Source organism: Chenopodium quinoa, unplaced genomic scaffold, assembly GCF_001683475.1.
Source record: "Chenopodium quinoa cultivar QQ74 unplaced genomic scaffold, ASM168347v1, whole genome shotgun sequence".
NCBI lineage: Eukaryota > Viridiplantae > Streptophyta > Magnoliopsida > Caryophyllales > Amaranthaceae > Chenopodium > Chenopodium quinoa.
In genome coordinates this window covers 4,148,940-4,164,723 of record NW_018743218.1, presented here as the reverse complement: position 1 = coordinate 4,164,723, position 15,784 = coordinate 4,148,940, and the positions used below count along the sequence as shown (strand labels likewise).

The 15,784-nt window shown below is 39.4% G+C and overlaps 1 protein-coding gene across 1 annotated transcript; it reads left to right on the top strand.

The window, feature by feature from the left end:
• Nucleotides 1-11,989: 11,989 nt before the first annotated feature.
• Nucleotides 11,990-15,316, top strand: LOC110734762 (serine/threonine-protein kinase-like protein CCR1). The gene has a single exon (XM_021914910.1). It carries the CDS (start codon nucleotides 12,743-12,745, stop codon nucleotides 15,023-15,025), a length of 2,283 nt encoding a protein of 760 aa, XP_021770602.1. The 5' UTR covers nucleotides 11,990-12,742; the 3' UTR covers nucleotides 15,026-15,316.
• The last annotated feature ends 468 nt before the right edge of the window (nucleotides 15,317-15,784 follow it).

The window sequence follows — 15,784 nt, the reverse complement described above, 5'->3', positions numbered from 1 at the left end:
ATCTTGCTGTCCACAAACTTTCCGTGGATCCAAGAAAGAAGCCGGTTAGGCAAAAGAAGAGAAATCACGGCAAGGAGAGATCACAGGCGGCTGCCGCCGAGGTCAAGAAGTTAATGTATGTCGGGTTCATTCGGCAATGTTACTACCCGGATTTGGTAGCAAACGTTGTTCTCATGAAAAAGTCGAATGGTACCTGGCGCATGTATGTTGATTACACAGATCTCAACAAGGCATGTCCGAAGGATAGCTATCCACTCCTAAAGATCGACAGTCTGGTCGACTCTACAGTCAGTCATGCCTTGATGAGTTTCATGGATGCCTACTCAGGCTTTCATCAGATACCTTTGTGGATAAAAGATCAAGAGAAGACGACGTTCGTCACTAATCAAGGGTTATTCTGTTATACGGTGATGCCGTTTGGGATGAGAATGCGTATGCTATTTTCCAACAAATGATTAATACAGTCTTCATTAATCAAATTGGGAGGAATGTAGAGGCATACATTGACGACATGATAGTCAAATCTAAGCAACAGCCAGCTCACCTTGCTAATCTCCGAGAAACATTCACCACCCTCAAGCGGCATAAGGTCATGCTTAATCCCAAGAAGTGTGTCTTTGGTGTTGAGTCTGGGAAGTTTCTCGGATTCTTGGTTGATTAAAGGGGGACAGAGGCCAATATAGAAAAGGTGCAGGCGGTGATTAACATGAAGTCACCCCGCACTGTCAAGGAGGTTCAAAAATTAACTGGTTGTTTGGCGGCATTGGGGAGATTCCTCAGCCGGTCAGGTGACAAGTGCCTCTATTTCTTCCAAGCAATCAAGAAGAAGACTAGATTCGAATGGGGGAAAAATGCTGAGGCGACATTTCAGAAATTGAAAGATCACTTGCACTCGTTGCCAAGGCTGGTTAGCCCCCTAGCCGGGGAGGTCCTTTACATGTACTTGGTCGTCTCAGATTATGCCCTTAGTGTCGTTCTCCTAGCTGAGAGAGACGACATTCAGTTCCTGGTCTATTTCATTAGCCATGTTCTTCGAAATGTTGAACTACGGTACCGCTTGGTTGAAAAATTTGGCCTTGCCCTTTTCATGGCAATCAAGAAGTTAAAACCCCACTGCTTGTCTCATCCGGTGGTGGTCTACATAGATCAACCCTTCAAGCGGCCAATGACAACGTTGGAGTCATCCGGTAGGATGCTCAAATGGGTTATTGAAATGCAAAGCCTTGAAATCACTTTCGAGCCTAGAAAGGCAGTAAAGGGTCAGGCGTTTTCCAACTTCATCGTCGAAATGACAAGGCCGGCTCAGCCGGAAAATCTTGATCAAGTTAGGGAAGTGTATGTAGACGAGAGCTCTACTATGAACGGTTGTGGTGCAGGGATAATATGCCAGTCTCCGGAAGGGGACAAATATGAATATGCACTACGGTTCAAGTTCCAAGCCTCAAATAATGAGGCGGAATATGAGCCCATGCTAGCCGGTATCCATATGTGTAAGGCAGCAGGGGCAAGAAAGGTTGATGCCTACTCTGATTCTCAGTTGATCGTTAGCCAATACCATGGTGACTACGAGGCCACCCATCCGGCTATGATCAAATACCTTCAAGCGATCAAACATGAGGCTGGTACGCTTGACGAATTTCATCTAAGTCAGGTGCCTAGGTCAGAAAACAATCAGGCGGATGCACTCTGTAAGCTGGCATCATCCGTCTCCTGTGATACACCTAGGTCAGTCTTTTGGGAAGTCATGGAAAAGAGAAGTATTGAGCATGATCCTATTAGATTTCTTGACCAAAGCTCGACTTGGATGGATAGCATCCGGTCCTATCTGGCAGAAGGCACTTTGTCGAACGCCCAGTCAGAAGCGGCTACATTGAAAAAGCGGGCCGCAAGTTTCGAGATCCATAATGGATAACTCTTCAAGAAGGGTTACCTCTAGCCGCTGCTGAAATGTGTTGCCTCGGAAAGGGGGAATGAAGTTCTAGAGGATCTGCACTCAGGCTTTTGTGCATCACATATAGGCGGCAAAACTCTAGCAAAAAGCGCCGGGCGGCAAGGCTGCTTTTGGCCCACTCTTGAGGCAGATGCCATGGAAATGGTGAAGAAGTGTGATAAATGTCAAAAATTCGGCAAACTCATATACCGTCCGGCTATTGATTTAACGGCTATCTACAGCCCAGTGCCCTTTGCCAAATGGGGCATGGACATTTTGGGTCCATATACGCCTGCTACAGGCGGACGAAGGTACATTCTAGTTACCGTTGACTACTTCACCAAATGGGTGGAGGCAGAGGTGGTCAAGGGCATAAAGACAAAGGATGTCATCTCCTTTATTTGGAGGAACGTTATCACCCGGTTTGGGGAACCTATGTCTATGGAATTTGACAATGGCCCTCAGTTTGAGACGCCTATACTCAAGAGTTGGTTGGGAGATCAAGGGGTCTCACATTGTTTTGCATCAGTTGGCCGTCCCCAAGCAAACGACCAAGTTGAAGCCTTCAACAAGCTCATCTCAGACAACATTAAAAAGAAAATTGAAAGGGCTGGAGGTCTATGGGCAGATGAGTTGCCTCATATCCTATGGGCCATCAAAACAACTGAAAAAGGGGCAACCGGTGAAACCCCGTTTCTCATGGCATACGGCAGTGAAGCTGTCCTACCTATTGAACATTACGAGCCAATGCTTCGAATCATGCTTTATAATGAGGAGGCTAATTGGGAAGCCATGCGTCTAGCACTGGATTCACTCCCGAAGCGCAGGGGAAATGCCGCCTTGCGTCATGAGATTTACCGTCTGAGAATGACGAGAGCATACAACAGAAGAGTGCACAAACTGGCCTTAAAAGTGGGGGACTTTGTGTTAAGGAAAATGGAGGTAACCGGTAGGGCCAATGAGCAAAGAAAGCTGACCCCTAATAGGGAAGGCCCCTACTGGATTTTTGAGGAAGTTAGAGGCGGCACCTACCGCCTGGAAACTCCAGACGGTAGGCAGCTAGCCAGAACTAGGAATGTAGACAACTTGAAAAAGTACTACTTCTAAAGACTTGTAAATCTTCGTAAATAGAGTATGTTAATGAAAAGATGCTTTATTTATGTTTTCTTGTACAAAGTCCCATCTGTGCAATGCACAACCGGGCATACGTCTGCTCTAACTTGAGTAGATATAAGCTAAGTCCCAAAATAAGCAGCTATTTACAAGGCCAATGGCCGGATAGCTTTCAAACCGCCTGCTCCAACATGACCAGGCCACCGGCGACGCCCATTTGGGTGAATTCGTCAAAGAGAGCATCTCCCATTTGGGTGGTACATTGTTCTATAAATCATAACTCAAGCGGTTTTAACCGACTAACTAGGTTAAAGATAACTCATGGCCGTTTGAATAACTCAAAACCTCGATACAACCTGCGTTGCTTCAAAGCAACACAAACGGTAACTGATATCTTGGTCAAATATAACCGGTCCTTGCCCAAAGGCACTACAGCCGGTTACAAATCCAAATTAAGCAAGGCCAAAGCCTTAGCAGCTAAAACATAACAATGGTCATGAAACCAACAACCGACAATGGCCGCTTGCTTTTTCGCAACCGGCGAAGACTGATTACCCTAAGGGTTGAATCACAGCTGGTTAATAGAGTAATCTAGGTTAGTCCCTAGCCGAAACCGTCTGCTAATCCAACTTAGAAAATAATTTGAGAAATATCTCTAAAGGCGGCCAATGACCGTCTGTCTATTCATCCGGATGCTTGATTGGACGGCTGCCTGCTTAGGATTGGGCAAATACCAAGCAAACAACCGTCCAAGGGTAGACAAAGTCGTGCATACCAGAAAATTGAGAAAATTGCAAAAATTAAAGCAAAATATATCAAAGGCAAATATGGGCAAAACCGACTCAGTCGGAAAAATCTATGGAATAATAATAATAATTGTAAGCCGGAACTACGTCCGGGGAGAAAGAGAATACATGAGATACTCGGCTCACAAGCCGGAGATAGAAAAAGAAAAACAACAAGGCTCACTGCTGCTGGGGAGGATGAGACGTCTAGCCCTGGCCGGATGGAAGAGCGTCTTGAGTTTGCTGAGGTTGGGCTTGATTAGCCTCACTCGGCGCTCGTTCATCCGCCTGCTCCTCCTCCTGATCTTCCTCGGCAATGCCAGCCCATTCTTCGAAGGGAGCCGGCTTCTCAAGCCCAAGAGTCTGAGCATCGTACACCTCGGTGGCGTAATTGTACCTTAGCTCAAAGAACTCCCATTCGGTGTCCGAGTGGATGAGAGACCAGTCCATTTTCATGCGAGCCTCGCAGTCCTGCTCGTTTTAAGCGACCAGCCGGTCCTGCTTGGCTGCCAGCTCAGCTTTGTGATTAGTCTGCGTCTAGGCCAGCTCGTTCTTCAGCCGGGAGACGTCTGCCCTTAGTTGGGTGTTCTCCTTATCGGCATCCCCAAGCTCTTTAACATCGGCCTGGAGGTTTTTCACTTGCAGCTCAAAGTCAGCCGCCTTCTTGTTGCCTGTGTCCGCAGCCGCAGTGAGCTCCTTGATAAGTTCCTCCAGTTTCATCTCCTAGCTTTTAGTTTTTATTTCATACATTAAGGTGTTGTATTGATTAAAATCAATGAGATCAGCCGCCCGCCTATTGGCGTCTCTTACCTCCTCCTGTTTCTTCCTCAAGGGAACCTTGAGGCCGTCTACCCTCAACATCACCTACAACATCAGCCGTAAAAGGGTTAGTCTCTCAATTATGGTACACCCGGCAAAAAGAGTAAATTATACAAAAGTACCCCAACTGGCAAATTACATCAGCAAGCAACGAGTTGATGCGGTCAATGTTGACTTGGTGCACACCCGGCACCGCCTCCTTCTCGGACTGGGTGAGGGTCCTCAGCATCCTCTTTGCGTATTGTTGGAGGTCAGGCCAATGGGAAGAGGCATCTGCACCAACAGAGTTAGGTGTTAAGTAACGAACATAGGCGACACCTATATTCTGTCGGCTATCGGAGGAATCCCTGAATTGGGTAGCTTGGGACTTGGCTCGCATAGGCCCAAGCGGCCAGGGGGGATCAAAGGTTAAAGCCATACCTTGATTTTCAGGTTGAGGGGTCACCCCACCCCTAGCCGCATTGGAGCCGATTGCTGCAGCAGGCTGCCGGCTCAAGGGCGTTCCAGGATACCTCGTCTTAACCTCAGTTGGCCCTGTGTTCAGACCGAGGTCCTTCAGGCTCTTGCCTGCTGAGGTAGGCTTGTCAGATACAGGCGGCCTTCCAGAAGAGGGAGGGGGTGTCGGAACCCTCCTTGTCTTGGAAGTAGGCTGAGAGGGCTCCTCAGCCGGTCTTTTTAGCATTTTTGCAAGGGTGCGAGGAACATTCTTGCTCCCCGCCTGAAAAAGAAACAAAGCAACCGATTAATATCAAAATTGACATCAAACTATACAGACGGTAAAAGGACTCAGCCGGAGCTTACCCCATCGTCCTTGGCCGCCATTTATGCCTTCTTCTTTTCCAACTGATCCTTCCGAATCTGGGGAGAAGATTTGGCAGGCGTCTTCTCAAGAGGCACCATTTCTAGTCCTTTTTCTGCAAAAAGAAAAGCAGCAAGTCAGGCACAACTCAGAATATTAAAGACGGCTTAAAGTGCCGGTTGATCAGTCAACATACGTCTGCTGAAAAGAGTGTTAAGACCGCAGGCGGAAAGAAACGCCTCGTCATTTAGCCAGTCCGGATGAGGGACCCAGTTCTTAGGGACAATAATTTCAGTCCCATCATCCAGAGGCATGGAGGTTCTCTTGAAGAACTCCGTCTCCATTATTTGCATCCAAGCCTCTTCAGGGACGCGGGGAAGGGCGCATTTCTTCCCAAGGAGAGTCGGATGTTTATTGTAATGATGCAGCCGGCGGTTCAGACGCAAAGATGGAGAAGAAACCAAGTAAAACTTGCTCTTCCAGTTGCTCCATTTTGACTGCTTGTCCAGCGTCATCATATATTTCGGGTGCGTGGTCAGTGTATACCACGCATTCCAGCCGCCTGGGGCACGGCTGAGGTAGTGCATATGGGCAAACGCCTCCAAGCTAGGAGTTATGTCTTGCATCTCGCAGGCGGCTATATATCCTAATATGTTGACCCAGGAGTTGGGTGTTAACAGCCAAACACCAAGGTTGTAGCCTCTTAGAATGGCTTTTATTGCATTGTGGAGGGGAACCGGAGGCTGGCTTTTAACGCAGCCTCGTAGCAGCCGAAATAATTGTCGGCATGATCAGTATCGTCGTCCCAGATGACGGATGCCCCCACAGGCGGTACTACAATCTCCCATCCATCCCCAAACGGGCACTTCTTTATAAAGGCGGGGAAGGTGGCATTCTGAGTAACAACGTCCCTAGCGGACATGTGCGCTTCGGTAGGATTATTGATGGATGGCCATTTGTACGCCTCCTCATCCCCTTGGAGGGCATCCGGTTCTAACGAAGATGACTCCTCAAGGTCTGATTGTTGGACGGTCTCATCGCTGCCTACTTCCTCAAACTCTTCTAAAATATCATCGCTGGGTGTGCTAAGTGCACCCGGATGGTCATAATGTACTATGTCAGCTAGAACTTCTGACGAGCCGTCTGATCGGTAGTCGGGGTTTATAGCCATCTGTCATGTCTGAGCCATCCTGTCCTGCACATGCACAGAGCCGGTCGGATTCGCGGGATAGATAGGGTGGTCCAAACACCCCCAAACGGCATCCCCAGTCCTAGACTCAGCTGTATCCGGTGACCGGCTGACAACTGCCCTAGGTCGTGCCTGTGTGTGTGTTGGGTGAGTCCATTATTCTTTATAAGGTACACAATCGAAAAAGCTCAAAAGTTTCAAGGGGTAGAGATGGTACCTTGAAGATGTTCTGAGTGTGGAAGAGGTTGACCAGCTGGATTAGCAAGCGAAAATCTGTTTACTGCTTCCTAGATACTCAGACAGTTGCCCGAATGTACACACTTGAAGAGCAATTGAAAATTGTTGAAAAGCCCAGACGTTCCTCTGAAGTTTTGCTTGATGATACCCTAGACGGTTGACCAGCTATGGGTGTATTGAAAGCAAAGGGAATCAGTCAAAGGACCCATAGGCGGTTCTAATATGTTTTGAGCAATGAGCACTCAGACAGTAGCCGGTTGAGTGAAGAGAAGAAAGACGGTTGTGCAAGAAATAGCAGCCGGTATCAGAGCTCTCCTTTCTCTCCGAAAATTTCTCAAAAATGGCAACATGAAGAAAATGATGGGGGGAAACCTCTACTTATAGAGGAAATCCCTCAGCAGGCGAACCATCACCTCCCAAAAAAAAAAAAGAGGAAGAGAAGGAGGCGAATCGTCGCCTTCTCAGAAGATGACACATGTCACAGGTGCCATGTGGCAGGCCACGTGACACCTGTGAGGGGCAAATGTTTAGGGTAAAGATACCCCGGTCCACGTGGACTAATAGCATGCTGATACGTGTCAGCCTCAGAGAGGTTCTGAAAGAACCAATCCTCTGACGACACGTGTCGGTCTATGTCATTAAAGGGAAGCTGATCCTCAAACCCTATAAATAGGGAGAGATCCCCATTCATTGCACATTCATAGAAATTCTCACAAACAGAGCAATATTAATTGCAAATACTCTCTCTTAGAATTCGAGAAAAACTTTTTACATTCCGCACTTTTTACATCCGAGCACGTTCTAACTTGATCGTCGGAGGCAGAACTCCACCCAACCGGAGTTTCCGTAGTTTTTCATGTATAGACGGTCGGCATCCATTCTTGGATTTGTAACTCTCCCGAGGGATTCCAAAACCCCAAAACGTAAATAGTAATCATTTTATTTATTAATTATTAAAAACAGTAAAAATTGATTGATCATTATAAAAAGATCTAATTAAATATAACAAGATAAAAAGTCTAGTCATCCTTAAAATTACTACCATTATACTAATTTTTTTACTAAGTGATTTTGATTTATTTTTAATGTCAATATTACTTATATATCATTTATCTAATTTTAAAAATTCATTTATCAATTTTGAAATAAATTTAGATTTTTTTTTACAATTTTCCTAATTAATTAAATAATTCAGTTTTTATTATAAGTGATATTAGGAAATAAATAGATAAATTAATTATGAAAATATAAAAAATATTTTAAAAAAAACATTTATAGTTATTTTGACATAAAAATAAATCTAAAATCAGCCAATAACAATTTATTATAATGATATTCATTTTAAGGATGACTATTATAGAATATTCAGATTATATACAACTTAAAAAAAATCTGATTATATATACATACAAGATACAAGATCAAGATGGCTAGTACTTTTCTCTTCAAAAGAAAAACAAAAGCGAATACTTTTAATTTATACCATGTTAAAATAATACCATGATTAATCATCTTCGTAACATTATAACTTATTTTTTCACCAGGCCAAATGAATTAAATTGACTACTTAATTTGTTTAAAATCAATTCCTTATTCCAAATCTGTTTTTTTTTTTTTTTTTTTTTTTTTTTTTTTTTTTTTTTGAAACCCCTTATTTCAAATCTTATACTAGATAGTATAATGATTAATGGATGTGGTGATATTAAAATAGGAGGATTAATAATGATAATCGTACTCGACTATATGTTCCGCGTGTTTTATTGGTAAAATCATATGAAGTATATATATTTATACATATGGATTAAGATTTCAAACAAATTGAATAAAATTTGTAATTATTCACATGATTCCACAAATAAATGAAATGGTAGCACCAATATTGTTTTCTACAACATGTAGTGTCGTACCATGCTCTTAGCGTGTGCATCATTGTGCATCATTCCCCCAACGTAGTCATCAATTGGTCCAAATAATAATGGGTGGTGGAGGTGTAAAGGACAGGGGCAAAATGTAAATTAGGATAGTGAATTAGCGATCCCTATAAATAGTGTATGTTGGACATGGATCAGGTTGACATGAGCATCAACCATGCATGACACAAGAAAACTATCTAATTTGACACAAATGCCAAAAACTCAATACACACAAGAGACACACTAAGCTAGTGGATCGTGTATGGACATCATTTTCAAACTTTGGCACTAGCACGATAAGGTAGCTTCCACTTTTCACCAATTCACCTTAGATATAAAACTACTAAGTGGCATGCTAGCACGGCATGAGATGTGGCCATATGGCCCGTCCAGCCGGTGCATGAGTTTTTTGATCTGCAAGGCACGACTTTTTCTTAGTCCATTTTTAAGCACACCCTGCGCGCTGACAAGCCAACTACGCTGCCAACTTTAATGCCTATCTACTTAGCTAGTAATCTACATAGTACAATGATATAACAATCCACTAAATAAAGTAGCTAACTTGATTATTAATTATGTAATTTACAAAACCTCATAATTGACACAAAAACCAGAGACGATATCAGGTGCACGCCCATGTCAAGTTGCTTTTTTACTTTTGGCTTAGTACTGCGTTCGGCTGTATGTGTTTTAGGCAAAATCATGATATCTAATTATCAACTGATTCTGTTCCAATAATATTCTGTATTTAATATTGATGAAGATATCATCATAATAATCTTAATGATTGTCATTGATGAGGATATCTTCTCAACTGCTCAGAAAGTTTAACCTTTTAAGAATGATGAATGACGAATTGAAATTCTCTTCCCAAGCTAGCTGCCCATAATCAAAGTTTAAGGAAATCAAATGGAGTATTTGATTATTAATACACGGAATAGTTTCTAGGCCCATGTGATGCCCTAAGTGATTGTATGAATACTACTACGTAGTTACAGAGTTTTTTTTTGTTTTGAAACCACATAGTTATAGAGTATAATTTTATGAAATTCATGTGAAAAAAAAAAAAAAAGTTTCACGTAATATTATTGCATTGATTTTTTTTTATTAATTTTATTATTATTATTTTTTTTTTTTTTTGAGGAAACTGCATAGATCATTTTAATTTTATTTAATTTATTTGTTCTAATTTTTTTAAAGGATTTAATTAACTTATGTGAACTTAATTTACTACTCATACAAAAATCATAACTAAGTAATTAAATTTATAAAATAAAAAGCTTATGATTGATTTGTTAGCTATTCATATTCCCTACTTACCTTTTATTTTGTCCCATCGTCAATAATTGGGTCAAATTTTAATAATTTGACCATGATTTCTCAATAATTTATAGTAAGAGATTATATAGTCATTTGGTATAATATTATTTGATTCGTCTCATTGTATGTTTACTACTCCACTCATTTTTTGATATTCGAATCACTTTAACTTATGCACTATTCACGTACTCTCTTTGACTTAATTTCTTTTACTATTATAAATTGAATAAGTGTTATTACTACAGCCTTTAATTATTATGTGCAACTTTTGAAATTTTTATATCTCACAAATAATATCCCAAAATTGCACATAATAATGTAATAATATATCATTGGATTAGTTAGGCCATGTTCCTTTCACCTTACAAAAAAAAAATTATTTAGTATAAATAATTTTAGTTCAATAAATATAATATTAGTTCAATAAAAATAATTTTAGTTCAGTTAAAATCGGGAACGTTGAAATGAAATATGGTAGAGAATCAATAAAAATAATTTAAGTTTAGTTTAAATAATTTCAGTTCAGTAAAATTAATTTCAAATCAGTAATAATAATTTAATTTTAATAAAAATAATTTCAGTTCAGCAAAAATAAGGTGAAAATTTTATATCTTCATAATTTAATTTTTTTTTAATTTTTTTTTTTTTTTTTACAATTTTACTTATAGGATATTATAAATATTAATGGTCAAAATTGTGTCTCAACAAATGTGTCAGTCAATGTGATGCAGATGTAAATTAAATATAGTGGGAATACAATAATTTTAAGTTTTAATAAATTTTATGGTCAAGTGTAAAAATGGAGATATATGTATGTTTTAAAATGCATCTTGAAAACCTCGAGAAGTCAATGCAAATAGGGGGAAAAAATAGGGACCAAAGGAGTTGTATACTATACTTCCAAGCACTCAAAAGTCTTAGGTTGTGAATCAAATTTTTTAAAGAGTGAGTGTGTCCTTATATTGTTGTAAAAACGATAGATAAGAAATGCAATACAAATAGTATTTAATGTATATATATCATCCTTGAGTCAAACTAAAGTAAAATGATTTATTTCATCAACTAAGGCTTTGTTCTCTTCATCTTAAAATAATAATATTTAATAAAAAAATTTCACTTCAATATTAATAATTTAGTTTAGTAGAGTTTAGTTTCATAAAATTAATTTTAGTTTTGTAAAATAATTTTTAATCAGTAAATATCAGTAATTTTAAAGAATAAATGTAATAGAGAGTTAGTAAAAGTAATATAAATTCAGTAAAAATAATATAAATTGAGAAAATACAAGTTTATCCTCCTTGATAAACAAAATATGTTTATCAAATTGCAAAAATATAAATAAATCAACAACCTTTTGTCATATATAGTTTCCACGGCTTTTTATTTATTTACCAAAATGGCATGATGACTAGACAAAATGGCAAAAATGTAAATAAATCAACAATGATATTTTTTCATATATGGGACCCACAATTTTTGATTTATTTACCAAAATGTAATACCAACTAGACAAAATTGTTGATTTATTTACAATTTTGCCACTTTGTTTATCAAGGAGATAAACTGAGACTTCCTCATATAAATTCAACAAAAATAATATCAATTTAGTAAAAATAATTTCATTTCGACGAAAATAAGGTGAAAATAATAGAGCCTAAATGGATTGTAATCAACAAATATATACATGCGCCTATGGAGTACTTATACAATAATTTTTCTATTTTTTTTTTAAGTTGACACATTTTCTTTTTCACGTTTGTCAATGCACTATTATAATGATCAATATTACTAATTATCAATAACTAATATATATATATATATAAATTAATATTATGAAAATATGTTTTAAGACAATACTAATAAAACCTCACAAAAACTAGTCAAAGTAGACTATGTAAATAGTATCAAAATTCAAAATGTATTAACTAAAAAAAGCTAGAGGAAGTACTACACACATATATTATGAGTTTTAAGCTGTTAGATTCTACACATTTTTTTTTTTTTTTGATACTTATTAAACTTAATTTATTTTTATTTAACTCAAAATATAATTTCAAAAATAATTTACAATGCTAATTATATCTATGAGTGTAACTTATAATTTGTACAATAATCTATTCAAAAAGTAACTTTTGTAAGCAATGAGGTTATCATCCCAACTACCCAGCAAATTAACTACCCTCTCAAAGTAACTAACCCAGAAAAATTAACCTTATTATGAGGATTAGCAATTAACACCAGCGGTTTCAAAAAAAAAAAAAAAAATTAATATCAGCAGGTAAACTACTACTAGTACTACTGTCTACTGACAAACTCACAGTCGTATGATTATCAGAGCTGTCATACTTGCAGTTTCTCAACGGTCGTCGTCAGCAGAAGGCCGTAAAAATGGCGGATCCCCACGTTATTGCTTCGCTATCAAATTCCCTGATTCCTTCATTACTCAAGTCTCCAATTTCTTCTGCACATTATTTATGAATTAACAAATTATGTGAAATAAAAATAATAAAAAGCAGCATATCCTGATAAATCTCACTCTGTCTCACTCTCTTTCTCTCTCCTCCCCTCACTCCATGTTCAACCCCTTTTCCCATCCCAACCCCACTACAACACATACACCCAAAATCCCACAAAGCTATGCTTTCTCTCTCCTCAATTCTCCTATTCTTCTCCTCCATTTCAATCACTGCTTATGGGTTCGGATCCATGGGTCCCATCTCGGCCGCCTTCGGCCGCGACGACTCATTCTTCTGCGCCATTGATGCCAGCGGTAAACAAGCCGTAATTTGCTGGGGTATGTCGCCGGAAATGACATCAGAGAATTTCACCACTATCCCTCCTATGGCTGCTCTCTCCGGCGGCGAGGGGTTTATGTGCGGCATTTTAGCAAACACCTCGCAGGCATACTGCTGGGATTCTTATGGTACAGGTAATGATCTTGTACCGCCTTTTTATAGATACAATAATTATTCTTTCATTGCTGCTGGGAAGAATCATGTTTGTGCAATTAAGGGGAATTACTACTCGGGTACTAGTAATTCTGGTTCCGTTGATTGTTGGGAAGTTGTACATGGATCAAATTCAAGCACCTTAACATCGAAACAGAGTACTCTGTTTTATGATCAGAGTATTGATAGTCTTTTGTTTGTTAAGATTGTTTCTGGGGATGGTTTTAGTTGTGGTGTTGTTAAAGATGATGAGGAGCTTTTTTGTTGGGGACCAAGTTCAACCAATATACGAGTTTCCAAGATTTCTGAAAATTTTCTGGGATTATCTTCAAGTAGAAGTAGTGTATGTGGGATTGTAAAACCTTCAGGAGAAGTCAAGTGTTGGGGAAAAGATGATTCAAACTCTGATCCCCCATCTGGGGTTCGATTCGTCGCATTGACGGGTGGTTCTCGTCATTTTTGTGGGATTCGAGCGGATACTCATGGGGTTGATTGTTGGGGAGGATTCAACGCTTCATCAATACCAAAGCGTTCGGGTTTCTTCGCGATTGCTACATCGGATATTGCAGCTTGTGGTATAAGAGAAGAAGATTTGGTGTTAGATTGTTGGTTTATAAATGAGAGCACTGCACCTCCGGAGTATAATCCGCCTTTGCAGCTTTGTAGTCCTGGATTATGTAGTCCGAGGTCTTGTGATGTAGGAGAGTTTGCGTTCAATGCGAGTGCTTTAAATGAGCCAGAGTTGACTAATGTATGTATACGAAAAGATTTGCATATATGTTCTTCTTGTGGAACTAATTGCTCGTCTGGATATTTTCTGTCTAGTCCGTGCACGGATAATGCAGATAGAGAATGTACTGCTTGTTCTCTATGCCAAAATAGTTCGTGTTGGGGCGTATGTGGGCTTGCAGAAGTCGAGTTGAAGAAGAGGCATCAACGTCAAATGCAAAAGATTGTCCTCATTTTGGGACCTTCTATTGCCGGTTTTCTATTAATATTGATTGGTTGGTGTCTTTTCCCATATTTGTACTTCTTCAAAGCAAAAGATGGACCTACAAAGCAATTTAGATCATGTATTGGTAAAAAGGATCCGGAGTGTGATGCTAATGGTGATCCTAATCCTCCGATACCAATTGCACATTGTCCCGAAGAAGCACAGATTTTCCGGCTCTCAGAGCTCAAAGATGCTACTAATGGGTTCAAGGAATTCAATGAGTTGGGAAGAGGAAGCTACGGTTTTGTGTACAAAGCGTTACTCCCAGATGGGCGACAAGTAGCAGTTAAAAGAGCGAATGCAGCTACTATAATTCACACAAATATCCGAGAATTTGAAAATGAGTTGGAGATCCTTTGCAAACTGAGACATTGCAACATTGTAAACTTGTTGGGTTATTGTACGGAAATGGGGGAGAGGCTGCTTGTTTACGAATACATGACCCATGGAACGTTGCATGATCATCTACATAACGGTCTCTCCCCTCTCAGTTGGACTTTCCGGTTGAGGATTGCTATGCAAGCTGCAAAGGGACTCGAGTACCTTCACATGGAAGCTAATCCTCCAGTAGTTCATCGCGATGTCAAGACATCCAATATTCTGTTAGATACAGATTGGGGAGCCCGGATTTCTGATTTTGGATGTTTAAATTTTAATGAAAAGGATCTCGGTGAAGATATGAAAAACGATGTCTTCAACTTTGGAGTTGTTCTGCTAGAGATTCTTAGTGGAAGGAAAGCATATGATGTGGACTACTCTCCTCCGAACATTGTTGAGTGGGCAGTTCCTCTCATAAGGAGGGGGAAGGCGGCTGCTCTTATCGATAGGTATGTGGCTCTTCCAAGAAATGTTGAACCATTGCTAAAGCTAGCTGATATAGCAGAGTCTGCAGTCCGAGAAAATTCAAGTGATCGGCCTACAATGTCAGCGATAGCCAATTCGCTGGAGCAGATTGTAAAGGAAGGGTTAATACTATAGTAGCTGGTAAAATCTGATACAGCAATACAGAATGATACCTGAATGGGAAGAAAATCACACGGAAGCTTTTGGTCAAGTATAGCGCGATTACAACTGTATATGTATCCTGAGCCTCATGTACATTTTTTTATTTGCCTTCTTACATGTCTTTTCCACTTTTCTTGATTCTTCTTCAATTTATACTACACGAAGTGATGTAAATTGAAATTGTTGTTCCATTTGGAATTTACTGTTTTTCATAGAAAATTCACTCAATAATACCCTGTTGTGTAAATCATAGGGCTTCTAACCTTCCGTGTTGTATATTGGTTTCTTCATGACACTATATCTTACCATTTCGATGAAATAAAATTAAGTGTTTCGCTACATTGTTCTTAAAAAGTTAAAATCTTTGCTTCTTAGTGGTAAACTGGTAAAATTAATATTTGTTGTAGTTTCTGATAATTATCTAAATCTTAACTTGCAATTTTCTGACTGATCATTCCAGATTTTGAAGAATGAAAAACAGTACAATGCAATTTTTAATTGTGTAGAAGAACACATTTGTAGTTATTGGTGCAAGTGTCGCGCCGATGGGGATTTGTATCAGGAATCAGAAAGACAAAACACAGATCTAAAATATTAGATTGTATTGCCAAAGTAACACTAACAGCTCCAAAATTCACCCAATTATTTAAGGTAAAATGATTCCATGTGGTTCGAGCACAGACAAAATTGTTTGTCTAAAATCTTTGTTTTTTTTGGGTAAATATTGTTTGT